Source organism: Engystomops pustulosus, chromosome 3 (assembly GCF_040894005.1).
Source record: "Engystomops pustulosus chromosome 3, aEngPut4.maternal, whole genome shotgun sequence".
Taxonomy (NCBI): domain Eukaryota; kingdom Metazoa; phylum Chordata; class Amphibia; order Anura; family Leptodactylidae; genus Engystomops; species Engystomops pustulosus.
In genome coordinates this window covers 5,446,522-5,471,456 of record NC_092413.1, presented here as the reverse complement: position 1 = coordinate 5,471,456, position 24,935 = coordinate 5,446,522, and the positions used below count along the sequence as shown (strand labels likewise).

Genomic DNA, 24,935 nt, shown 5'->3' with positions numbered 1-24,935 from the left:
TTCTCGGTTGTCTCCTGTGCCTGGCGCCATCTTGTCAATGTTCAGTAACTGAGGGCTGAGGAGGTTTCGGCTACTAGAAAATGGCGGCGCTCGTTCTTCTGTGTTGTCGGATCAGCGGACAGAACTGGAGAGGAGTCGGGCGGTGACGTCACACGCTCGACGTGGGGATTCCGGAGGATTACCCAGCGTGCCCCGCGGGAACATGGCTGCCAGGAGGTGAGAGGAGGAGGGATGTCGCCTGTGAGGGGATGTTGTGGGGTATGTGGCCGCTGCACAGGAAGGGGGCGCCAGAGTGCGGGGAGGAGCCGCCTGCTGGGGATGCAGGGAGTGGACATGCCGGAGCACCGGACGGGGGCGCCATAGAGAAGGGGCAGGCTAATAACATGTCAGCACCGGGGCAGGGTGGGGGCAGCCCAGGCGTTTGTGGGGTGACAGTGGCTGCAGGGTGACAGCTCAGGGGCGAGCGGGGTGACGGCTCAGGGGCGTGCGGGGTGACGGCTCAGGGGCGTGCGGGGTGACGGCTCAGGGGCGTGCGGGGTGACGGCTCAAGGGCGTGCGGGGTGACGGCTCAGGGGCGTGCGGGGTGACGGCTCTCTGGCCGCGGGGCGTGCGGGGTGACGGCTCAGGGGCGTGCGGGGTGACGGCTCTCTGGCCGCGGGGCGTGCGGGGTGACGGCTCTCTGGCCGCGGGGCGTGCGGGGTGACGGCTCTCTGGCCGCGGGGCGTGCGGGGTGACGGCTCTCTGGCCGCGGGGCGTGCGGGGTGACGGCTCTCTGGCCGCGGGGCGTGCGTGGTGACGGCTCTCTGGCCGCGGGGCGTGCGTGGTGACGGCTCTCTGGCCGCGGGGCGTGCGGGGTGACGGCTCTCTGGCCGCGGGGCGTGCGGGGTGACGGCTCTCTGGCCGCGGGGCGTGCGGGGTGACGGCTCTCTGGCCGCGGGCGTGCGGGGTGACGGCTCTCTGGCCGCGGGCGTGCGGGGTGACGGCTCTCTGGCCGCGGGGCGTGCGGGGTGACGGCTCTCTGGCCGCGGGGCGTGCGTGGTGACGGCTCTCTGGCCGCGGGGCGTGCGTGGTGACGGCTCTCTGGCCGCGGGGCGTGCGGGGTGACGGCTCTCTGGCCGCGGGGCGTGCGTGGTGACGGCTCTCTGGCCGCGGGGCGTGCGTGGTGACGGCTCTCTGGCCGCCGGGCGTGCGTGGTGACGGCTCTCTGGCCGCCGGGCGTGCGGGGTGACGGCTCTCTGGCCGCCGGGCGTGCGGGGTGACGGCTCTCTGGCCGCCGGGCGTGCGGGGTGACGGCTCTCTGGCCGCCGGGCGTGCGGGGTGACGGCTCTCTGGCCGCCGGGCGTGCGGGGTGACGGCTCTCTGGCCGCCGGGCGTGCGGGGTGACGGCTCTCTGGCCGCCGGGCGTGCGGGGTGACGGCTCTCTGGCCGCCGGGCGTGCGGGGTGACGGCTCTCTGGCCGCCGGGCGTGCGGGGTGACGGCTCTCTGGCCGCCGGGCGTGCGGGGTGACGGCTCTCTGGCCGCCGGGCGTGCGGGGTGACGGCTCTCTGGCTCTCTAATGGCTTCAGAGATTGCTAGGTCTTCAGTATGAGTTTCAGAGGTCTTTGGGGTGTCGGGTCGGAGGTCTTTGGGGCGACAGCCTAGTTATGGCTGGGTGCTGGTGGTGACAGGTCAGTAGCTGCCTGCTGGGGGGAGACTTCTGTGGGCTCTGGCTGGATTAGCGTGCCCTGGTGCTGGTGCTGGCGCCGGCGCCTCCTGCACTGCTCGGGCAGAGGCACCATTTTTATTTGGTGCACGTTGTACATGCTGCAGGATAGTGGTGCACGTTGTACATGCTGCAGAATAGTGGTGCACGTTGTACATGCTGCAGGATAGTGGTGCACGTTGTACATGCTGCAGGATAGTGGTGCACGTTGTACATGCTGCAGAATAGTGGTGCACGTTGTACATGCTGCAGAATAGTGGTGCACGTTGTACATGCTGCAGAATAGTGGTGCACGTTGTACATGCTGCAGGATAGTGGTGCACGTTGTACATGCTGCAGGATAGTGGTGCACGTTGTACATGCTGCAGGATAGTGGTGCACGTTGTACATGCTGCAGGATAGTGGTGCACGTTGTACATGCTGCAGAATAGTGGTGCACGTTGTACATGCTGCAGGATAGTGGTGCACGTTGTACATGCTGCAGAATAGTGGTGCACGTTGTACATGCTGCAGGATAGTGGTGCACGTTGTACATGCTGCAGAATAGTGGTGCACGTTGTACATGCTGCAGGATAGTGGTGCACGTTGTACATGCTGCAGGATAGTGGTGCACGTTGTACATGCTGCAGGATAGTGGTGCACGTTGTACATGCTGCAGAATAGTGGTGCACGTTGTACATGCTGCAGGATAGTGGTGCACGTTGTACATGCTGCAGAATAGTGGTGCACGTTGTACATGCTGCAGGATAGTGGTGCACGTTGTACATGCTGCAGAATAGTGGTGCACGTTGTACATGCTGCAGGATAGTGGTGCACGTTGTACATGCTGCAGGATAGTGGTGCACGTTGTACATGCTGCAGAATAGTGGTGCACGTTGTACATGCTGCAGGATAGTGGTGCACGTTGTACATGCTGCAGGATAGTGGTGCACGTTGTACATGCTGCAGAATAGTGGTGCACGTTGTACATGCTGCAGAATAGTGGTGCACGTTGTACATGCTGCAGAATAGTGGTGCACGTTGTACATGCTGCAGAATAGTGGTGCACGTTGTACATGCTGCAGGATAGTGGTGCACGTTGTACATGCTGCAGAATAGTGGTGCACGTTGTACATGCTGCAGAATAGTGGTGCACGTTGTACATGCTGCAGAATAGTGGTGCACGTTGTACATGCTGCAGGATAGTGGTGCACGTCAGTAATAAACATGAGGCACGGTCCGACTAAGCAGTAACTGCCCCTTTTTCTGGCTTGTCGGGCCGGTGGGTCCGGAGACATTTTCATGTTTGGGTCTTCTGGACTGTTGAGCCGGTGACATGTTGGGGTGGGTGGGTGGAGGATGAGGGTGACATGTTGGGGTGGTGGATGAGGGTGACGTGTTGGGATGGGTGGGTGGAGGATGAGGGTGACAGGTTGGGCTGGGTGGGTGGAGGATGAGGGTGACATGTTGGGCAGGGTGGGTGGAGGATGAGGGTGACATGTTGGGGTGGGTGGGTGGAGGATGAGGGTGACATGTTGGGCTGGGTGGGTGGAGGATGAGGGTGACATGTTGGGGTGGGTGGGTGGAGGATGAGGGTGACATGTTGGGCTGGGTGGGTGGAGGATGAGGGTGACATGTTGGGGTGGGTGGGTGGAGGATGAGGGTGACGTGTTGGGGTGGGTGGGTAGAGGATGAGGGTGACATGTTGGGGTGGGTGGGTGGAGGGTGACATGTTGGGCTGGGTGGGTGGAGGATGAGGGTGACATGTTGGGCTGGGTGGGTGGAGGATGAGGGTGACGTGTTGGGCTAGGTGGGTGGAGGATGAGGGTGACATGTTGGGGTGGGTGGGTGGAGGATGAGGGTGACATGTTGGGCTGGGTGGGTGGAGGATGAGGGTGACATGTTGGGCTGGGTGGGTGGAGGATGAGGGTGACATGTTGGGGTGGGTGGAGGATGAGGGTGACGTGTTGGGGTGGGTGGGTGGAGGATGAGGGTGACGTGTTGGGGTTGGTGGGTGGAGGATGAGGGTGACATGTTGGGCTGGGTGGGTGGAGGATGAGGGTGACATGTTGGGGTGGGTGGGTGGAGGATGAGGGTGACATGTTGGGGTTGGTGGGTGGAGGATGAGGGTGACATGTTGGGGGGGGGGGGTGGAGGATGAGGGTGACATGTTGGGGTTGGTGGGTGGAGGATGAGGGTGACATGTTGGGCTGGGTGGGTGGAGGATGAGGGTGACATGTTGGGGGGGTGGGTGGAGGATGAGGGTGACATGTTGGGCTGGGTGGGTGGAGGATGAGGGTGACGTGTTGGGCTGGGTGGGTGGAGGATGAGGGTGACGTGTTGGGCTGGGTGGGTGGAGGATGAGGGTGACATGTTGGGGTGGGTGGGTGGAGGATGAGGGTGACATGTTGGGGTTGGTGGGTGGAGGATGAGGGTGACATGTTGGGGGGGGGGGGGTGGAGGATGAGGGTGACATGTTGGGGTTGGTGGGTGGAGGATGAGGGTGACATGTTGGGGTTGGTGGGTGGAGGATGAGGGTGACATGTTGGGGTGGGTGGGTGACATGTTGGGGTGGGTGGGTGGAGGATGAGGGTGACGTGTTGGGGTGGGTGGGTGGAGGATGAGGGTGACGTGTTGGGGTGGGTGGGTGGAGGATGAGGGTGACATGTTGGGCTGGGTGGAGGATGAGGGTGACATGTTGGGGTGGGTGGGTGGAGGATGAGGGTGACGTGTTGGGCTGGGTGGGTGGAGGATGAGGGTGACATGTTGGGGTGGGTGGAGGATGAGGGTGACATGTTGGGCTGGGTGGGTGGAGGATGAGGGTGACGTGTTGGGCTGGGTGGGTGGAGGATGAGGGTGACATGTTGGGGTGGGTGGAGGATGAGGGTGACATGTTGGGGGGGGGGTGGAGGATGAGGGTGACATGTTGGGGGGGGGGGTGGAGGATGAGGGTGACATGTTGGGGGGGGGGTGGAGGATGAGGGTGACATGTTGGGCTGGGTGGGTGGAGGATGAGGGTGACATGTTGGGCTGGGTGGGTGGAGGGTGAGGGTGACATGTTGGGGTGGGTGGAGGATGCCGGTGACATGTTGGGGGGGGGGGGGGGGTGGAGGATGCCGGTGACATGTTGGGCTGGGTGGGTGGAGGATGAGGGTGACATGTTGGGGTGGGTGGGTGACATGTTGGGGTGGGTGGGTGGAGGATGAGGGTGACATGTTGGGCTGGGTGGGTGGAGGATGAGGGTGACATGTTGGGGGGGGGGTGGAGGATGAGGGTGACATGTTGGGGGGGGGGTGGAGGATGAGGGTGACATGTTGGGCTGGGTGGGTGGAGGATGAGGGTGACATGTTGGGCTGGGTGGGTGGAGGATGAGGGTGACATGTTGGGCTGGGTGGGTGGAGGATGAGGGTGACATGTTGGGGGGGGGGTGGAGGATGAGGGTGACATGTTGGGGGGGGGGGGTGGAGGATGAGGGTGACATGTTGGGGTGGGTGGGTGGAGGATGAGGGTGACTTGATAGGGGGGGGGGGTGGAGGATGAGGGTGACATGTTGGGGGGGTGGGTGGGTGGAGGATGAGGGTGACATGTTGGGGGGGTGGGTGGGTGGAGGATGAGGGTGACTTGTTAGGGGGTGGGTGGAGGATGCCGGTGACATGTTGGGCTGGGTGGGTGGAGGATGAGGGTGACATGTTGGGCTGGGTGGGTGACATGTTGGGGTGGGTGGAGGATGAGGGTGACATGTTGGGCTGGGTGGGTGACATGTTGGGGTGGGTGGAGGATGAGGGTGACATGTTGGGCTGGGTGGGTGACATGTTGGGGTGGGTGGAGGATGAGGGTGACATGTTTAGGATGAGGGTGACATGTTGGGGTGGGTGGAGGATGAGGGTGACATGTTAGGGGCTGCCGTCTGATGTTGGGGGGAGATGGATGATTTTGGGGTTTCAGCTTAGTGGCTCTGGTGTTGGGGGCTGTGAGGAGATTGTCTGATGTTTGGCAGGTGAGTGACCGGCTGATGTATTGGGGATTGGCAGCTTTATGAATATGATGGGATGTTGGAGGTGATTGTGTGGGATGTTGGGGGTCCACACTCTCCGCTATAATGTGTTGTGTTTGTGTCTTGCAGGGGCGTCTCTTCCTGAGTGTGCAGGACCAGAGCGTCTGGTAAGATGTCTTCCCCTTTGTCTTACATAAGGTTCAAGTGGACGGATCCCGGGGTCCAGGTGCCAGACACCCCCACTGACACTGGGGGGTACTAGAGGGGTCACTGATACTGGGGGCTACTAGAGGGGTCACTGACTCTGATACTGGGGGAGAGGGGCAGTATTAGAGGGGTCACTGATACTGGGGGAGAGGGGCAGTATTAGAGGGGTCACTGACATTGGGGGGTACTAGTGGGGCAGTGTTAGAGGGGTCACTGATACTAGGGGGGACTAGAGGGGCAGTATTAGAGGGGTCACTGACATTGGGGGATACTAGAGGGGCAGTATTAAAGGGGTCACTGGCATTGAGGGTACTAGAGGGGCAGTATTAGAGGGTCACTGACATTGGGGGGTATTAGAGGGGCAGTATTAGAGGGTCACTGACATTGGGGGGTTTTAGAGGGGCAGTATTAGAGGGGTCACTGACATTGGGGGGTACTAGAGGGGCAGTGTTAGAGGGGTCACTGATACTAGGGGGGACTAGAGGGGCAGTATTAGAGGGGTCACTGACATTGGGGGGTACTAGAGGGGCAGTGTTAGAGGGGTCACTGATACTAGGGGGGACTAGAGGGGCAGTATTAGAGGGGTCACTGACATTGGGGGGTATTAGAGGGGCAGTATTAGAGGGGTCACTGACATTGGGGGGTACTAGAGGGGCAGTGTTAGAGGGGTCACTGATACTAGGGGGGACTAGAGGGGCAGTATTAGAGGGGTCACTGACATTGGGGGGTACTAGAGGGGCAGTATTAGAGGGTCACTGACATTGGGGGGTTTTAGAGGGGCAGTATTAGAGGGTCACTGACATTGGGGGGTATTAGAGGGGCAGTATTAGAGGGTCACTGACATTGGGGGGTTTTAGAGGGGCAGTATTAGAGGGTCACTGACATTGGGGGGTATTAGAGGGGCAGTATTAGAGGGGTCGCTGATATTAGGGGGGACTAGTGGGGCAGTATTAGAGGGGTCACTGATACTAGGGGGGACTAGTGGGGCAGTATTAGAGGGGTCATTATCAGTCCAGTACCACTGCATGAACTTATCCCAAGGACAGCTCATCAGTAAATGGGGAGAATGCAGCGCCGGTCTTTGTTTAGTGGCAGAGTAGAGTTGCTGCACCTCAGCTCCCGCTCACATGAATGGGAGATGCTCCGCAGTCACCTGGTGTGACCCCGTCTCCTGCGACTCTGTGTCCGGCAGCTGCTGCTAAAGCACCTGAGGTCATGGATGGGCATGGCGAGAACACGTCTCCAGTCACTGCACGCACTACAAGTCCCAGAGAGATGAACAAGGGTTCATTCAGGATTATTCAGCTTAAAAATGGCTGAGTGACAACCTAATACCTGTGACAATCTCGCTGCAGGAAGAAGTAAGTGAACCCTCCAGAATAACCCGGGTCTCTGCATTACTCTGAGCGGGAGACTCCTCTGTCCACGGGATGGTCTCATAGAGCGAATGAGGCTGCAATACCAAGTGCAGCCACTGTATGACGTGTGCGCTGCCACCAGCATCGCCTGAACACTGCAAACTGTCAGACTCCTCCCCCTCTGATATCCTGGAATAGCCCTTTAATTGTGTGGAGATGCTGTGGATGACCTGATGAGGGCGCCGCACACATATCACAGCATAGTGCAGATCTTTATTATTAGAACACACAGGGGTTCACTTACTTTTTCTTACACCACTTGATCACAGGACCTGCAGGAGTCTCCGCTGATGTAGTGTCAGGGCAGTGATCCCCGTCTTACCTTGTGGATGACTCCCATCATGTGACCCTCCCCCGGTATCTCAGCCAGACGCCGGCTCTGGACTCTGACCTCCACATCTCCCCGTGCGCTGGACTTTACCTCCTGCTCGGCCGCTGAGAGTCACTGGTGCCGAGTCTGGAGGCAACGGAAGATGGGAGTCATCCTCCCATGTCTGCGCAGTAGAGGATGAGAGTAGTGTCTGCTCAATGGATGGTTGGAGTAGTCCCAGTGCAGTCCTTGTGGTCAGTACATTGTGATAGTGTATGTACAGTGTATACCCCTCCGTGTGTGTGTGTATATACCTTTGTATCTGTATACCCCTCCACATGTATATGTATATACCCCACCTCTTTGTGTGTGTCTGTACACCCCTCCTTGTGTGTGTGTGTGTATATATATATATATTACTCCACTTGATAATATCTGAATTGATGAACATGTGATGGATGGACGGGGTCTCCAGGTCACTAGAGCAGGGGTTTATACATATTACTATACAATTATACAAAAAATGTGATGATGATAATTGGAGAACTGCAATGACTGGAGCACAGAGAAAGGTTATACTGACAGGTCGCAGCAGTCACCAGCCAGTAGAGAGGCCGCAGGACCCCAGCCCCCGGGCCGCAGGACCCCAGCCCCCGAGCCGCAGGACCCCAGCTCCACTCTTCTACCAATCACAGTTCTGGGAATGTTGTGGGTTTCTTGTCCAGAGCTTGGGCCACCGAGGATTTTCCAGCAGTTTCCTCTTGGGTTTATATCCGGACTCTGGGCTGGGCCTTTTCATTGTTTCGGTGTTTTCTGTTACAGAAAATATTCCCAAAACCCTGACACTTCCTCCACCGCCTCTCACTGGTTTAGTCACACACAGTGGTGGAGGAAGTGTCAGGGTTTGGGGAATGTTTTCTGCAGCAGCTGCTGGACCTCTCGTACAGATACAGGCAGAGGGACTACAAGGATCAGAACCTTCTTCTTCTACAACATTTGGCTCCTTCCTTGTTCTTCACTCAATCGGCAGCAATTTTCCTGATCTAATGGCAAATCTGGTGCCTGCAGGACCTGTCAGTGTAACCTCTCCCTGTGCTCCAGTTCTGTATAATGAGGGTTTTATGTTGATACATTGTATAAACCCTTGTTCTAGTGACCTGGAGACCCCGTACATCCATCACACGTGTCTGGGAGCGTTGTACATGGAGGATTTCGGTGCAGCTTCTCCTTCCGGTGTCCTGGAGGGGTGTCTGGCAGTCCCCGGCCTTTGGCCTGGAGGTGCACTACCCAGCAGTGTCCTCTAGGTGTCTGTAGGGCAGCGGATGAAGCTCGTTTCTGCCCCCTTGTGCCAATTCTCCCATCTGCTGGAGACATAACTAGACGCGATGCTCTGCAGTATCGGACGCGTTGTTCTTCTCCCCCTCCCCCCGCGGCGGGTGTTGTGTAACCCTATCTCGGTCTCGGATACGTTTCCCTTGATCCTCTGTGTTGTTTAGATGTAGGAGCTGCAGTTTTTCCAGATATTTGAGCTGCGGGCTCGGGTTTCGGGGCTGGGGTCATGGTGCGCTGCCAGGGGGGGGGATGTGCTGGAGCGGCTGGTGTATGGATCACTATATTGTGTGTGGCATGTGGTCCTGCCGGGCCTGGGTCAGCGCCGTGTACCCGGCTGTGAGTGCGCAGGTTCTGTCTGGCGGCTCTGCCGGGTCTTGTCCCGGACGTGGGAGGATGATGGAGGTTTTGTCCTCTGTGTGCTTTTCTGGCGTACAATCGCTCTCCACATTCTTGTAGGTGCGAGTCACAGAGGCACGCTGTTCATAGCCGGGGGGCACAAACTTTAAAACCGAGACGAGGAAAGGGCGGGGCCGCCGCGCGTGTCTTTACCTGGATACACCTGGAGCCCTAGAGGCACGAGTCAATATAAGGGGTGGAGGAGGGGCGGCGTGCTCTGACATTACTGATTGCAAGACAAACAGACCCCTCCATGTATCCCCCCGCAATCAGGGGTCTGCCACACCGCGCTCCTAAAAATAATTAAGACTGCAGGATGCTAGAGCTATTATATATAGTGACAGCGCCCCCTGCAGGATGCTAGAGCTATTATATATAGTGACAGCGCCCCCTGCAGGATGCTGGAGCTATTATATATAGTGACAGCGCCCCCTGCAGGATGCTGGAGCTATTATATATAGTGACAGCGCCCCCTGCAGGATGCTAGAGCTATTATATATAGTGACAGCGCCCCCTGCAGGATGCTAGAGCTATTATATATAGTGACAGCGCCCCCTGCAGGATGCTAGAGCTATTATATATAGTGACAGCGCCCCCTGCAGGATGCTAGAGCTATTATATATAGGGACAGCGCCCCCTGCAGGATGCTAGAGCTATTATATATAGTGACAGCGCCCCTTGCAGGATGCTAGAGCTATTATAGATAGTGACAGCGCCCCCTGCAGGATGCTAGAGCTATTATATATATATAGTGACAGCGCCCCCTGCAGGATGCTAGAGCTATTATATATAGTGACAGCGCCCCCTGCAGGATGCTAGAGCTATTATATATAGTGACAGCGCCCCCTGCAGGATGCTAGAGCTATTATATATAGGGACATCCCCCCTGCAGGATGCTAGAGCTATTATATATAGGGACATCCCCCCTGCAGGATGCTAGAGCTATTATATATAGTGACAGCGCCCCCTGCAGGATGCTAGAGCTATTATAGATAGTGACAGCGCCCCCTGCAGGATGCTAGAGCTATTATATATAGTGACAGCGCCCCCTGCAGGATGCTAGAGCTATTATATATAGGGACATCCCCCCTGCAGGATGCTAGAGCTATTATATATAGGGACATCCCCCCTGCAGGATGCTAGAGCTATTATATATAGTGACAGCGCCCCCTGCAGGATGCTAGAGCTATTATAGATAGTGACAGCGCCCCCTGCAGGATGCTAGAGCTATTATATATATATATAGTGACAGAGCCCCCTGCAGGATACTAGAGTTATTATATATAGTGACAGCGCCCCCTGCAGGATGCTAGAGCTATTATATATAGTGACAGCGCCCCCTGCAGGATGCTAGAGCTATTATATATAGTGACAGCGCCCCCTGCAGGATGCTACAGCTATTATACATAGTGACAGCGCCCCCTGCACGATGCTAGAGCTATTATATATAGTGACAGCGCCCCCTGCAGGATGCTAGAGCTATTATATATAGTGACAGCGCCCCCTGCAGAAAGCTAGAGCTATTATATATAGTGACAGCGCCCCCTGCAGGATGCTAGAGCTATTATATATAGTAACAGCGCCCCCTGCAGGATGCTAGAGCTATTATACATAGTGACAGCGCCCCCTGCAGGATTCTAGAGCTATTATAGATAGTGCAGCGCCCCCTGCAGGATGCTAGAGCTATTATATATAGTGACAGCGCCCTCTGCAGGATTCTACAGCTATTATACATAGTGACAGCGCCCCCTGCAGGATGCTAGAGCCATTATATATAGTGACAGCGCCCCCTGCAGGATGCTAGAGCCATTATATATATAGTGACAGCGCCCCCTGCAGGATGCTAGAGCTATTATATATAGTGACAGCGCCCCCTGCAGGATGCTAGAGCTATTATATATATATAGTGACAGCGCCCCCTGCAGGATGCTAGAGCTATTATATATAGTGACAGCGCCCCCTGCAGGATGCTAGAGCTATTATATATAGTGACAGCGCCCCCTGCAGGATGCTAGAGCTATTATATATAGGGACATCCCCCCTGCAGGATGCTAGAGCTATTATATATAGGGACATCCCCCCTGCAGGATGCTAGAGCTATTATATATAGTGACAGCGCCCCCTGCAGGATGCTAGAGCTATTATAGATAGTGACAGCGCCCCCTGCAGGATGCTAGAGCTATTATATATAGTGACAGCGCCCCCTGCAGGATGCTAGAGCTATTATATATAGGGACATCCCCCCTGCAGGATGCTAGAGCTATTATATATAGGGACATCCCCCCTGCAGGATGCTAGAGCTATTATATATAGTGACAGCGCCCCCTGCAGGATGCTAGAGCTATTATAGATAGTGACAGCGCCCCCTGCAGGAAGCTAGAGCTATTATATATATATATAGTGACAGAGCCCCCTGCAGGATACTAGAGTTATTATATATAGTGACAGCGCCCCCTGCAGGATGCTAGAGCTATTATATATAGTGACAGCGCCCCCTGCAGGATGCTAGAGCTATTATATATAGTGACAGCGCCCCCTGCAGGATGCTACAGCTATTATACATAGTGACAGCGCCCCCTGCACGATGCTAGAGCTATTATATATAGTGACAGCGCCCCCTGCAGGATGCTAGAGCTATTATATATAGTGACAGCGCCCCCTGCAGAAAGCTAGAGCTATTATATATAGTGACAGCGCCCCCTGCAGGATGCTAGAGCTATTATATATAGTAACAGCGCCCCCTGCAGGATGCTAGAGCTATTATACATAGTGACAGCGCCCCCTGCAGGATTCTAGAGCTATTATAGATAGTGCAGCGCCCCCTGCAGGATGCTAGAGCTATTATATATAGTGACAGCGCCCTCTGCAGGATTCTACAGCTATTATACATAGTGACAGCGCCCCCTGCAGGATGCTAGAGCCATTATATATAGTGACAGCGCCCCCTGCAGGATGCTAGAGCCATTATATATATAGTGACAGCGCCCCCTGCAGGATGCTAGAGCTATTATATATAGTGACAGCGCCCCCTGCAGGATGCTAGAGCTATTATATATAGTGACAGTGCCCCCTGCAGGATACTAGAGCTATTATACATAGTGACAGCGCCCCCTGCAGGATTCTAGAGCTATTATAGATAGTGCAGCGCCCCCTGCAGGATGCTAGAGCTATTATATATAGTGACAGCGCCCTCTGCAGGATTCTACAGCTATTATACATAGTGACAGCGCCCCCTGCAGGATGCTAGAGCCATTATATATAGTGACAGCGCCCCCTGCAGGATGCTAGAGCCATTATATATATAGTGACAGCGCCCCCTGCAGGATGCTAGAGCTATTATATATAGTGACAGCGCCCCCTGCAGGATGCTAGAGCTATTATATATAGTGACAGTGCCCCCTGCAGGATGCTAGAGCTATTATATATAGGGACATCCCCCCTGCAGGATGCTAGAGCTATTATATATAGTGACAGCGCCCCCTGCAGGATGCTAGAGCTATTATAGATAGTGACAGCGCCCCCTGCAGGATGCTAGAGCTATTATATATATATATATAGTGACAGAGCCCCCTGCAGGATACTAGAGTTATTATATATAGTGACATCCCCCCTGCAGGATGCTAGAGCTATTATATATAGTGACAGCGCCCCCTGCAGGATGCTAGAGCTATTATAGATAGTGACAGCGCCCCCTGCAGGATGCTAGAGCTATTATATATAGTGACAGCGCCCCCTGCAGGATACTAGAGTTATTATATATAGTGACAGCGCCCCCTGCAGGATGCTAGAGCTATTATATATAGTGACAGCGCCCCCTGCAGGATGCTAGAGCTATTATATATAGTGACAGCGCCCCCTGCAGGATGCTACAGCTATTATACATAGTGACAGCGCCCCCTGCAGGATGCTAGAGCTATTATATATAGTGACAGCGCCCCCTGCAGGATGCTAGAGCTATTATATATAGTGACAGCGCCCCCTGCAGAAAGCTAGAGCTATTATATATAGTGACAGCGCCCCCTGCAGGATGCTAGAGCTATTATATATAGTAACAGCGCCCCCTGCAGGATGCTAGAGCTATTATACATAGTGACAGCGCCCCCTGCAGGATTCTAGAGCTATTATAGATAGTGCAGCGCCCCCTGCAGGATGCTAGAGCTATTATATATAGTGACAGCGCCCTCTGCAGGATTCTACAGCTATTATACATAGTGACAGCGCCCCCTGCAGGATGCTAGAGCCATTATATATATAGTGACAGCGCCCCCTGCAGGATGCTAGAGCTATTATATATAGTGACAGCGCCCCCTGCAGGATGCTAGAGCTATTATATATAGTGACAGTGCCCCCTGCAGGATGCTAGAGCTATTATACATAGTGACAGCGCCCCCTGCAGGATGCTAGAGCTATTATATATAGTGACCGCGCCCCCTGCAGGATGCTAGAGCTATTATATATAGTGACAGCGCCCCCTGCAGGATGCTAGAGCTATTATATATAGTGACAGCGCCCCCTGCAGGATACTAGAGCTCTTATATATAGTGACAGCGCCCCCTGCAGGATTCTAGAGCTATTATAGATAGTGCAGCGCCCCCTGCAGGATGCTAGAGCTATTATATATAGTGACAGCGCCCCCTGCAGGATGCTAGAGCTATTATATATAGGGACATCCCCCCTGCAGGATGCTAGAGCTATTATATATAGGGACATCCCCCCTGCAGGATGCTAGAGCTATTATATATAGTGACAGCGCCCCCTGCAGGATGCTAGAGCTATTATATATAGTGACAGCGCCCCCTGCAGGATGCTAGAGCTATTATATATAGTGACAGCGCCCCCTGCAGGATGCTAGAGCTATTATATATAGTGACAGCGCCCCCTGCAGGATACTAGAGCTATTATATATAGTGACAGCGCCCCCTGCAGGATGCTAGAGCTATTATATATAGTGACAGCGCCCCCTGCAGGATGCTAGAGCTATTATATATAGTGACAGCGCCCCCTGCAGGATGCTAGAGCTATTATATATAGTGACAGCGCCCCCTGCAGGATGCTAGAGCTATTATATATAGTGACAGCGCCCCCTGCAGGATGCTAGAGCTATTATATATAGTGACAGCGCCCCCTGCAGGATGCTAGAGCTATTATATATAGGGACATCCCCCCTGCAGGATGCTAGAGCTATTATATATAGGGACATCCCCCCTGCAGGATGCTAGAGCTATTATATATAGTGACAGCGCCCCCTGCAGGATGCTAGAGCTATTATATATAGTGACAGCGCCCCCTGCAGGATGCTAGAGCTATTATATATAGTGACAGCGCCCCCTGCAGGATGCTAGAGCTATTATATATAGTGACAGCGCCCCCTGCAGGATGCTAGAGCTATTATATATAGTGACAGCGCCCCCTGCAGGATGCTAGAGCTATTATATATAGTGACAGCGCCCCCTGCAGGATGCTAGAGCTATTATATATAGTGACAGCGCCCTCTGCAGGAGGATAGAGCTATTATATATAGTGACAGCGCCCCCTGCAGGATGCTGGAGCTATTATATATAGTGACAGCGCCCCCTGCAGGATGCTAGAGCCATTATATATAGTGACAGCGCCCCCTGCAGGATGCTAGAGCCATTATATATAGTGACAGCGCCCCCTGCAGGATGCTAGAGCTATTATATATAGTGACAGCGCCCCCTGCAGGATGCTAGAGCTATTATATATAGTGACAGCGCCCCCTGCAGGATGCTAGAGCCATTATATATAGTGACATCCCCCCCTGCAGGATGCTGGAGCTATTATATATAGTGACAGCGCCCCCTGCAGGATGCTGGAGCTATTATATATAATGACAGCGCCCCCTGCAGGATGCTGGAGCTATTATATATAATGACAGCGCCCCCTGCAGGATGCTGGAGCTATTATATATAGTGACAGTGCCCCCTGCAGGATGCTAGAGCTATTATATATAGTGACAGCGCCCCCTGCAGGATGCTAGAGCCATTATATATAGTGACAGCGCCCCTTGCAGGATGCTAGAGCTATTATATATAGTGACAGCGCCCCCTGCAGGATGCTAGAGCCATTATATATAGTGACATCCCCCCCTGCAGGATGCTGGAGCTATTATATATAGTGACAGCGCCCCCTGCAGGATGCTGGAGCTATTATATATAGTGACAGCGCCCCCTGCAGGATGCTGGAGCTATTATATATAGTGACAGCGCCCCCTGCAGGATGCTAGAGCTATTATATATAGTGACAGCGCCCCCTGCAGGATGCTAGAGCCATTATATATAGTGACAGCGCCCCCTGCAGGATGCTAGAGCCATTATATATAGTGACAGCGCCCCCTGCAGGATGCTAGAGCCATTATATATAGTGACAGCGCCCCCTGCAGGATGCTAGAGCTATTATATATAGTGACAGCGCCCCCTGCAGGATGCTAGAGCTATTATATATAATGACAGCGCCCCCTGCAGGATGCTAGAGCCATTATATATAGTGACAGCGCCCCCTGCAGGATGCTAGAGCCATTATATATAGTGACAGCGCCCCCTGCAGGATGCTAGAGCCATTATATATAGTGACAACGCCCCCTGCAGGATGCTAGAGCCATTATATATAGTGACAGCGCCCCTTGCAGGATGCTAGAGCTATTATATATATAGTGACAGCGCCCCCTGCAGGATGCTAGAGCTATTATATAGTGACAGCGCCCCCTGCAGGATGCTAGAGCTATTATACATAGTGACAGCGCCCCCTGCAGGATGGGGGGAGTCTGGCTGCGCTGATGGGGGGGGGGGGCAGTGTTGGTGGGGGCCAGTCTGGCACAGTAGGCAGCAGTGATAGGGTGGTTGGGGCTGCGCTGATGGATCGGGTAATGACTCTGGGCCTCATGTTTCCAGGCACAATGCCTTCTGCTTCTTAGGTTACACAGGACGGAGGAGGCAGCTGCAGTCGGTGTCGCCCAGATGGCAGCAGGTGTGATCGGGACGCTGCACCCAGCACAGGTGAGAGGCGCCCTGCCCCCTCCTTTGTTGCCCTCCCGGGGTGACGTGGATTGTGCCCACTGCTTTCCTTTCATAATCGCTCTCTTTGTGCTGCCTGGAATGTCCGGAGCAGAAAGTTTAAGCCCCCCCCCCCCCCATGAATTCCTTCCAGTCATTGACTCTGCGGCCGCTTATCCCTCGTGTGTAATAGTTGCCCCAGTGCCCCCCTTCCTGCTGGTGGTTCTGGTGGGTTTCCTGACCTGACATGTCTGATTCTCCGCAGACTTCCTGACACCTGGTGGATCTCCCATCGTCTGACCCGGTGCAGAGAGTGTGAGGTGAGTGCTGGGGGCAGCAGGGGGTGATACCACGCAGAGTGAGTGTCAGCTCTAGGGCCGAGTGTATGATGTAAGGTCATCCTCTGCTGTTTGCCTGTCGGGTCGATGAATCTCTCCCCAGTGATCGGCGCCTCCCCCTGCTGGACGGATCAATACGTGGCCTGTGGCGGTGTACAGAGCGCGATCCGGTGCCTCGCCGCGTCCAGCCGCTGACTTGTTTTGTCTTCTGCAGGATCGCTTCGCGTTGATCTCAGGATGAGTAGCACAGCCCCGACCAAGAAGCCGTACCGCAAGGCTCCGCCGCAGCACCGCGAGGTCCGACATGAGCCGCCCGGAGCGCGGGAGGAGGTGCCGGAGCAGCTGAGCAGTCAGGTAATGGCAGGTGGAGGAGCCGGCTACCAGCGCACGTGCTTCAGCAGAGCCGAGGTGGTGGAGCTGGACGCCTCTGACCACCTCAGCTGTTCCTCCTCCTGGTCCATAGCGTCCAGCAATGATAAGGACGCAGACTGGGAAGGGGTGGGTAAGGGCAGACCACGGACACTGCTCAGGAGGGTCAAGTCCCTCCGGGCCAAGGGGAAGGTGGGAAAGTCCAAGCGGATGATGGGTCTGCGCCGCTTCCTGAGCCACAGCGAGGAGAACATCGCCACCTCCGTCCCTGGAAAACCGGAGGGCAAGAGCCGCAGCCTGGAGCGCAGCCTCGTCTTCAAAGAACCTGCCGAGGTCCTGTCCCCAAAGAAAGCCCAGCACCGGTCCAGGGGGCAGCCCCTGAAGGGCATCCTCAAGCAGCCCGGAGCCCTCCGCTCCCCATCATCCCTGTCTCCATCCCAGGCAGGATCCCCCTCCCCTGACCGCAAGACTCTGCAGGACAGGAGCGACTTCTCCAGATTTCTGGATGAGATTACCTCCAGGGTGCTGAGCCCCACCAACCTCCAGACCACCCAGAGGACCGACGAGGAGGCCCCCCATGTCCGGACACCTGAGGGGCACGGGAGGAGGACAGGGCATCGGAGGCCATTGTCTCCAGGACACCCCAGGGGCAGGAGGAGGTCAGCAGAGCGGAGGCACGAGCTACCCCTGGCCCCGCACAGTAGGGAGCGCTGTCACTCCCCACCGGAGCCGGGCTACCTGGACACAGAGTCCCTCTCTTCTACCTCTCAATGGAGTCCTGAGGGCAAAAGCCCCTCGCCCAGAGCATCGCCCTCACTTACTGCCGCCCGCAACAAGGTCAGTGCCCCCATCACCCCCAAGCCCGTGCCAACCCTCTAGCCCCCCCGCCGCCCCCAGCCAATGGCTCTTCTCCAGTTTTTGTCTCCTTTCCCTTCACCCAGCTTTTCCAGGCTCCTGCATGAGGAAATCTTCCTAGTTGTCACATGTACTTGATATTTTCTCGGTGTCCTCAATTCTTATATTTATATAATGGGCAGAGGGGGATGACTTGGATGTATCTGAATGTGGGAAAGCTGGGTGACCTCAGTGAAAGGCATCACCCAGCTTTCCCATGTTGGGGCTCAGGCACTCTCCTTCATCAGCCCCTGTCATTTACAGAACAGGCTTTGGGGGAGAGACCAGATGGCAGCAGGTGTGAAAGCGCCCCCAGTTTTCCGTGTAGGCTCCTGCACCCCCTTAATTGTCTATTCCCAGGTATCACCTGCTGTCACTGACCAATCTACTCTCCCTTCACAGGACCCCGTGACCGAGGCCGACAGAATTCTGTAAGTTTATTTATTTTATCTTCTCCCCTTCTCCCCCTTGTGTCCCCCCCATGTTTTCCTCTTCTCCCCCTTGGGTCCCCCCACGTTCTCCTCTTCTCCCCCTTGGGTCCCCCCACGTTCTCCTCTTCTCCCTCCCCCTTGGGTCCCCCCACGTTCTCCTCTTCTCCATCCCCCTTGGGTCCCCCCATGTTTTCCTCTTCTCCCTCCCCCTTGGGTCCCCCCACGTTCTCCTCTTCTCCCTCCCCCTTGGGTCCCCCCACGTTCTCCTCTTCTCCATCCCCCTTGGGTCCCCCCATGTTTTCCTCTTCTCCCTCCCCCTTGGGTCCCCCCACGTTCTCCTCTTCTCCCCCTTGGGTCCCCCCTCCCTCTCATCCGTGTATGTGATGCTGTGATCCGCGGCCCCGGAGCCTCCGCGTTGTGTTCCCTGTGATGTCGCTCTCTGAATCTAGGACACTGAGAGGTCGATGGATCGGAGGAGCCGGCACCATGTCTACACGTAACACGGGGCTGTAGGGGGAGGGGAGGAGCCGGGCACTATTTATACACATAACACGGGGCAGGGGAGGAGCCGGCACCACGTATACACATAACACGGGGGAGGGGAGGAGCCGGCACCACGTATACACATAACACGGGGGAGGGGAGGAGCCGGGCACCAAGTATACACATAACACGGGGGAGAGGAGGAGCTGGCACCACGTATACACATAACACGGGGGAGGGGAGGAGCCGGGCACCATGTATACACATAACACGGGGGAGGGGAGGAGCCGGCACCATGTATACACATAACACGGGGGAGGGGAGGAGCCGGCACCATGTATACACATAACACGGGGGAGGGGAGGAGCCGGCACCACGTATACACATAACACGGGGGAGGGGAGGAGCCGGCACCACGTATACACATAACACGGGGGAGGGGAGGAGCCGGGCACTATTTATACACATAACACGGGGCAGGGGAGGAGCCGGCACCATGTATACACATAACACGGGGGAGAGGAGGAGCTGGCACCACGTATACACATAACACGGGGGAGGGGAGGAGCCGGGCACCATGTATACACATAACACGGGGGAGGGGAGGAGCCGGCACCACGTATACACATAACACGGGGGAGGGGAGGAGCCGGCACCACGTATACACATAACACGGGGGAGGGGAGGAGCCGGCACCACGTATACACATAACACGGGGGAGGGGAGGAGCCGGCACCACGTATACACATAACACGGGGGAGGGGAGGAGCCGGCACCACGTATACACATAACACGGGGGGGGGGGGAGGAGCCGGCACCACGTATACACATAACACGGGGGAGGGGAGGAGCCGGCACCACGTATACACATAACACGGGGGAGGGGAGGAGCCGGTACCACGTATACACATAACACGGGGGAGGGGAGGAGCCGGCACCACGTATACACATAACACGGGAGGGGGGGAGGAGCCGGCACCACGTATACACATAACACGGGGGAGGGGAGGAGCCGGCACCACGTATACACATAACACGGGGGAGGGGAGGAGCCGGCACCTTGTATACACATAACACGGGGGAGGGGAGGAGCCGGCACCATGTATACACATAACACGGGGGAGGGGAGGAGCCGGCACCACGTATACACATAACACGGGGGGGGGGAGGAGCCGGCACCACGTATACACATAACACGGGGGGGGGGGAGGAGCCGGCACCACGTATACACAACACGGGGGAGGGGAGGAGCCGGCACCACGTATACACATAACACGGGGGAGGGGAGGAGCCGGCACCACGTATACACATAACACGGGGGAGGGGAGGAGCCGGCACCACGTATACACATAACACGGGGGAGGGGAGGAGCCGGCACCACGTATACACATAACACGGGGGAGGGGAGGAGCCGGCACCATGTATACACATAACACGGGGGAGGGGACGAGCAGCCAGAGGACGCTATATTCTGCATTATATAGGGTTAACCCTGTAATGGCTGCACTATAGCGCTCACCCAGCTTTTCCTGACTCCTGCATTGTACAATCCACCTGGTGTGGATCATGTTACATTGTCTGAGACGCGGTGCCGCTCCGGTACAGGTCACATGGTGAGGTCACGTGACCCGCTAGCTCCGCCTTCCTGCGCCATCTCTGCTTCATGTGTTTCTCCTCCCGCAGTTTCCTGCAGCATCAGAATGACGAGCTGCGGCGGCGCTTGGCCTACGCCACCACCAAGATGGAGGCCATGGAGCACGAGGTGGACGCCGGCCGCCATTACCTGGAGGTGGAGCTCAGCCGTAACCGCGAGGAACTGGAGAAACTCAAGGACAAGTTCCGCAGGTAATGGAGGAACATTGGGTCTTACACGGGGCCCCCCTCGTTTTGTGACCCCCGATCCCACCATAACCTCATGTCTCCCAGGCTACAGAACAGCTACACGGCCTCGCAGAGGACCAACCAGGACCTGGAGGAGAAGCTGCACACCCTGGTAAGAGCTCTGCTTGCTGAACTTTGCCTCCACATTTCTCTAATCTTCCTTCACCAGTGATGGACGCAGGGCGGAGGCTCTGGTGGGAGAGGCCCGGGGAGGCTGCGGGAGCTCTCCTGCTGATCGCTCAGGTGCTTGGGTAAGGAGGGTGTGACACTGGAAGAGGAGCAGGTGAAGGCTTGGTACAGTAGGATCGGGCGACTGTAGGTGCAGGGGATGAGGTCGGGGGTGACGGCGCGGGGGATGAGGTCGGGGTGACGGCGCGGGGGATGAGGTCGGGGGTGACGGCGCGGGGGATGAGGTCGGGGGTGACGGCGCGGGGGATGAGGTCGGGGGTGACGGCGCGGGGGATGAGGTCGGGGGTGACGGCGCGGGGGATGAGGTCGGGGGGTGACGGCGCGGAGGATGAGGTCGGGGGGTGACGGCGCGGAGGATGAGGTCGGGGGGTGACGGCGCGGAGGATGAGGTCGGGGGGTGACGGCGCGGAGGATGAGGTCGGGGGTGACGGCGCGGGTGCAGAGGATGAGGTCGGGGTCGTGCTGCTGCTGGCGGTGCGTTGTGTAGTGGCAGCACGTTGAGCTCTGCTATAACTGACTGTAATTCTCTCTCTTTCTGTCTCACGCTGTTGCAGGCCTCGTTCAGCCAGAGCTGGATCTATTCAGTTGCGTTTGGTAGTGGTGGGGGTGGGGTGGGGTTGTATTGTCTGTCCCCTACTCTCATGTCTTTACCTCTGGCACCCGTAGGGTTAATAATGACCCCTCTCACCTCAGACGTCCTCCCCAGTATGGCTGACACTTCTCCTATGTGCTGCGTGTATGACGTCACTTACCTTCTCATGGCTGCACCTCCCCAACACCCGTCCTCCTCCACACAGGGAATAACGTCTCCTCCATCCTTCTAGATTAAGAAAGCGGAGATTGATCGAAAGACGCTGGACTGGGAGATAGTGGAGCTGACGAACAAACTGCTGGACGCCAAGACCAACATCAACAAGCTGGAGGAGCTGAATGTATGTCATGAAAGATGGGGGGGCGTATTCAGCAGAATAGTGAGTGCAGCTCTGGGGTATAATACAGGATGTAACTCAGGATCAGTACAGGATAAGTAATGTCATGTATGTACACAGTGACTGCACCAGCAGCAGAATAGTGAGTGCAGCTCTGGGGTATAATACAGGATGTAACTCAGGATCAGTACAGGATAAGTAATGTCATGTATGTACACAGTGACTGCACCAGCAGCAGGATAGTGAGTGCAGCTCAGGGGTATAATACAGGATGTAACTCAGGATCAGTACAGGATAAGTAATGTCATGTATGTACACAGTGACTGCACCAGCAGCAGAATAGTGAGTGCAGCTCTGGGGTATAATACAGGATGTAACTCAGGATCAGTACAGGATAAGTAATGTCATGTATGTACACAGTGACTGCACCAGCAGCAGAATAGTGAGTGCAGCTCTGGAGTATAATACAGGATGTAACTCTCTCTACTAGGAGCGCTACAGACAGGACTGTAACCTCGCGGTGCAGCTGCTCAAATGCAACAAGTCTCACTTCAGGAACCACAAGTTTGCAGATGTGAGTATTACGTTGCGATGTGTCGGTGCTGTTGCAGTGGTGATGGTGTTGCCATCATGTCGTCTTCTCTCCTTCCTGTCACAGTTGCCGTACAAGCTGCAGGACATGGTCAGTAAGCATCTCCAGAGCTCGGCCTCCTCTCCCGGATCGGGTCAGGACACTCCTCCTCCTGGTCTGTCGCAGTCAGATGTGGTTCCCACCTCCGTCATTGCCCGTGTTCTGGAGAAGCCAGAATCCCTGATCCTTAACTCCGCCACGTCCAGCAGCGGCAGCGGCCCCACTGCCGAGGACGTCTTTGTGCATGTGGACATGAGTGGGTCCGCTCAGCAACAGAACGGGGTCCTCCAGAAGCAAGGGAGCGTGGACAGCGCCAGCGAAGACCCACCAACCTTTGAAAAACTCAGCCCCTATCCGACCCCTCCTCCGCCCCACCCTCTGTACCCGGGGCGTAAGGTCATAGAGTTCTCCGATGAGAAGGTGCGGATCCCAAAAAACAGTCCACTGCCCAACTGTACTTATGCCACGAGGCAAGCCATCTCCCTCAGCCTGGTGCAGGGCGAGGAGGGGAGCCCCGACCGACACCGCACCGTCCCAAACAGCCCGGCATCTTCAGGCAGCTTCCCCCAGCGGGCGCGGAGTGCAGACAACCCTGCCCGCTCTCCCCTGAGCAGCGCCGCCCCAAGCTCTGCCAGCTCGGAGGAGGACATGCTGGCCAACTGGCAGAGGATGTTTGTGGATAAGGCGGCGCCGTGTTCAGACGGGTCTTTGGCGAACCGCACATCCTTCAGCCGAGACACCGCGCTGGAGCTACAGCAGAGGTTCAGCCGCTCCATGCAGGAGCTCAGCCGCGCCGCACAAGCTTTCTCCGAGACCTCCGGGCACAGCTGGATGAGCAGCCGGGAGTCCAGCACCGAAAAGGAGACGAAGAGGGGACAACTCCCCAACGAGTACGGCAAGGAATTCTCCAAGGAAGAGGCTCAGGACCTCCTGTCCGGAGCTGTGGATGAGGAAGACGATCTCCCGGAGCCACCGCCGCCTCTGCCCGAGGACTTCGAGGAGGAACAGGAACTGGAGGATCACATCCTGGAGACCTGCATAGAGCCGGAGGACGGGGAGATATTCATAGAGAAACCTCCCAGTGGTCGCCCGCACCGCAGCCCTAAACGAATGGGGGTGCACCATCTGCACCGAAAGGACAGCCTAACCCGGGCTCAGGAGCATGGCAATTTACTGAACTAACCAGAGGGGGCGCTGCATCTTGTATAACGGACGACTGTGGCCATTACCTTACAGTATATGCAGCTTCTCCCGCCAGCCCCTCCCCCACACATTCATGTCTGACTACAGGAGGAGTACGGGGAAACGCTCTGGGGAGGTGACGGAGCTGGGGACCGGTATTGAGCCCTAGAACTGTGGTGCAGAGACAGGGGTGTCCTGCGGAGAGAAGAGGGAGAAGGCAAAGTCGTAAGGATAGAAGTAACTATCATCTTCAGAGGTCGCTAGGTCCAGGCAGAGGCGCGAGGCCATGATACCGTCATATACCGTATATTGTGCATGTGGCCCGACTGTGGAGGTCAGGGATTGGCTCAGCTTCCACAAGGTGCGTGATGTCATAACGTCCCCTCTGAGGGGAAGCGCCAAAGCCTGAGAAATCTACGGGCGGTAACCGAGGAGCCTCCAAAATTTCCCATTTTTATGCAAATGTTGCAGCCTCGTGAGTTCCTCTGATTTGTAAGAAAAGTCCCTTTAAGAGTTTCCCTTAAGTCTTGGGTTTTTTTTTGGGAAAAGACTAGAAGTCCCAGTGCGTAAAGGGGATGGGGATTTGGATTACAGTATCATATCTTGTAGCCCTGTTGGCTCCTACACCTCCTCGCCTCGTTGCCCCGCCTCCTCCTCGGGTTCGGCTGCGGGCCTCGTTCCCTGTGTTCCGCAGGTGTGGCCCTCATTCCCCCATCGTCCTCGGGTTTGGGCGCGGGCCTCGTTCCCCCATCCTCCTCCTCCTTGGGTTTGGGGCGCAGTCCTCGTTCCCCCGCCTCCTCCTCGGGTTTGGGGCGCAGTCCTCGTTCCCCCGCCTCCTCTTCGGGTTTGGCCGCGGGCCTTGTTCCCCCGCCTCCTCCTCCTCGGGTGTAGTCTCCAGGTGGCGCTGTGCACTAGACCTCGGAGCGTCTGTCACATGATGAATTTCCAGCCGCTTCTGCTCGGGAGCCGCTCGTGTGTTGTGTGATCTGTCCCTCTCCTGCTGCCGGGGATCCTGGTTTCTCTCTCGGTTCCTGGCGCCTCTATGCTTCGTCCTGTATATAGATGCACATATATATATATTTTTCTATCTGGCGGCTCAGTATTACGGCTCCGCCTGCCTGGCGCCTCCTCCTCTGCCGATATCAGACTGTTAATCCTGTGTAGATTTATTTTCTGACATTTTTTTTCAAAGCGAACGTCTATTTTCCAATGAGAAATAAACTATTTTAAATGAAGCGTTGTCTGGTGATGATTGAGGG

At 56.2% G+C, this 24,935-nt stretch overlaps 1 protein-coding gene across 7 annotated transcripts; it reads left to right on the top strand.

The window, feature by feature from the left end:
- Positions 1 to 121: 121 nt before the first annotated feature.
- Positions 122 to 24,911, top strand: TJAP1 (tight junction associated protein 1). Of its 7 annotated transcripts, none has more exons than XM_072139816.1 (12): positions 122 to 216; positions 5,806 to 5,843; positions 16,248 to 16,352; positions 16,615 to 16,669; positions 16,902 to 17,041; positions 18,353 to 18,381; positions 20,548 to 20,709; positions 20,791 to 20,857; positions 21,489 to 21,518; positions 21,759 to 21,866; positions 22,354 to 22,437; positions 22,522 to 24,911. In XM_072139816.1, exons 5-12 carry the CDS (start codon positions 16,925 to 16,927, stop codon positions 23,674 to 23,676), a joined length of 1,752 nt encoding a protein of 583 aa, XP_071995917.1. In that variant the 5' UTR covers positions 122 to 216; positions 5,806 to 5,843; positions 16,248 to 16,352; positions 16,615 to 16,669; positions 16,902 to 16,924; the 3' UTR covers positions 23,677 to 24,911. The 7 variants fall into 7 exon arrangements, with proteins under 7 accessions (XP_071995917.1, XP_071995922.1, XP_071995918.1 ...); XM_072139817.1 differs by having other exon boundaries at positions 166 to 258; XM_072139819.1 differs by lacking the exon at positions 122 to 216 and adding an exon at positions 311 to 385.
- Positions 24,912 to 24,935: the final 24 nt, after the last annotated feature.

Excerpts from the sequence above, each read along its gene's own strand:
- TJAP1 (XM_072139814.1), top strand. The coding sequence starts at position 17,267 with ATGATGGGTCTGCGCCGCTTCCTGAGCCACAGCGAGGAGAACATCGCC. Across the intron at positions 20,710-20,790 it reads CTCAAGGACAAGTTCCGCAG|GCTACAGAACAGCTACACGG; the intron begins GTAATGGAGGAA and ends CATGTCTCCCAG. Across the intron at positions 20,858-21,488 it reads AGGAGAAGCTGCACACCCTG|GCCTCGTTCAGCCAGAGCTG; the intron begins GTAAGAGCTCTG and ends ACGCTGTTGCAG.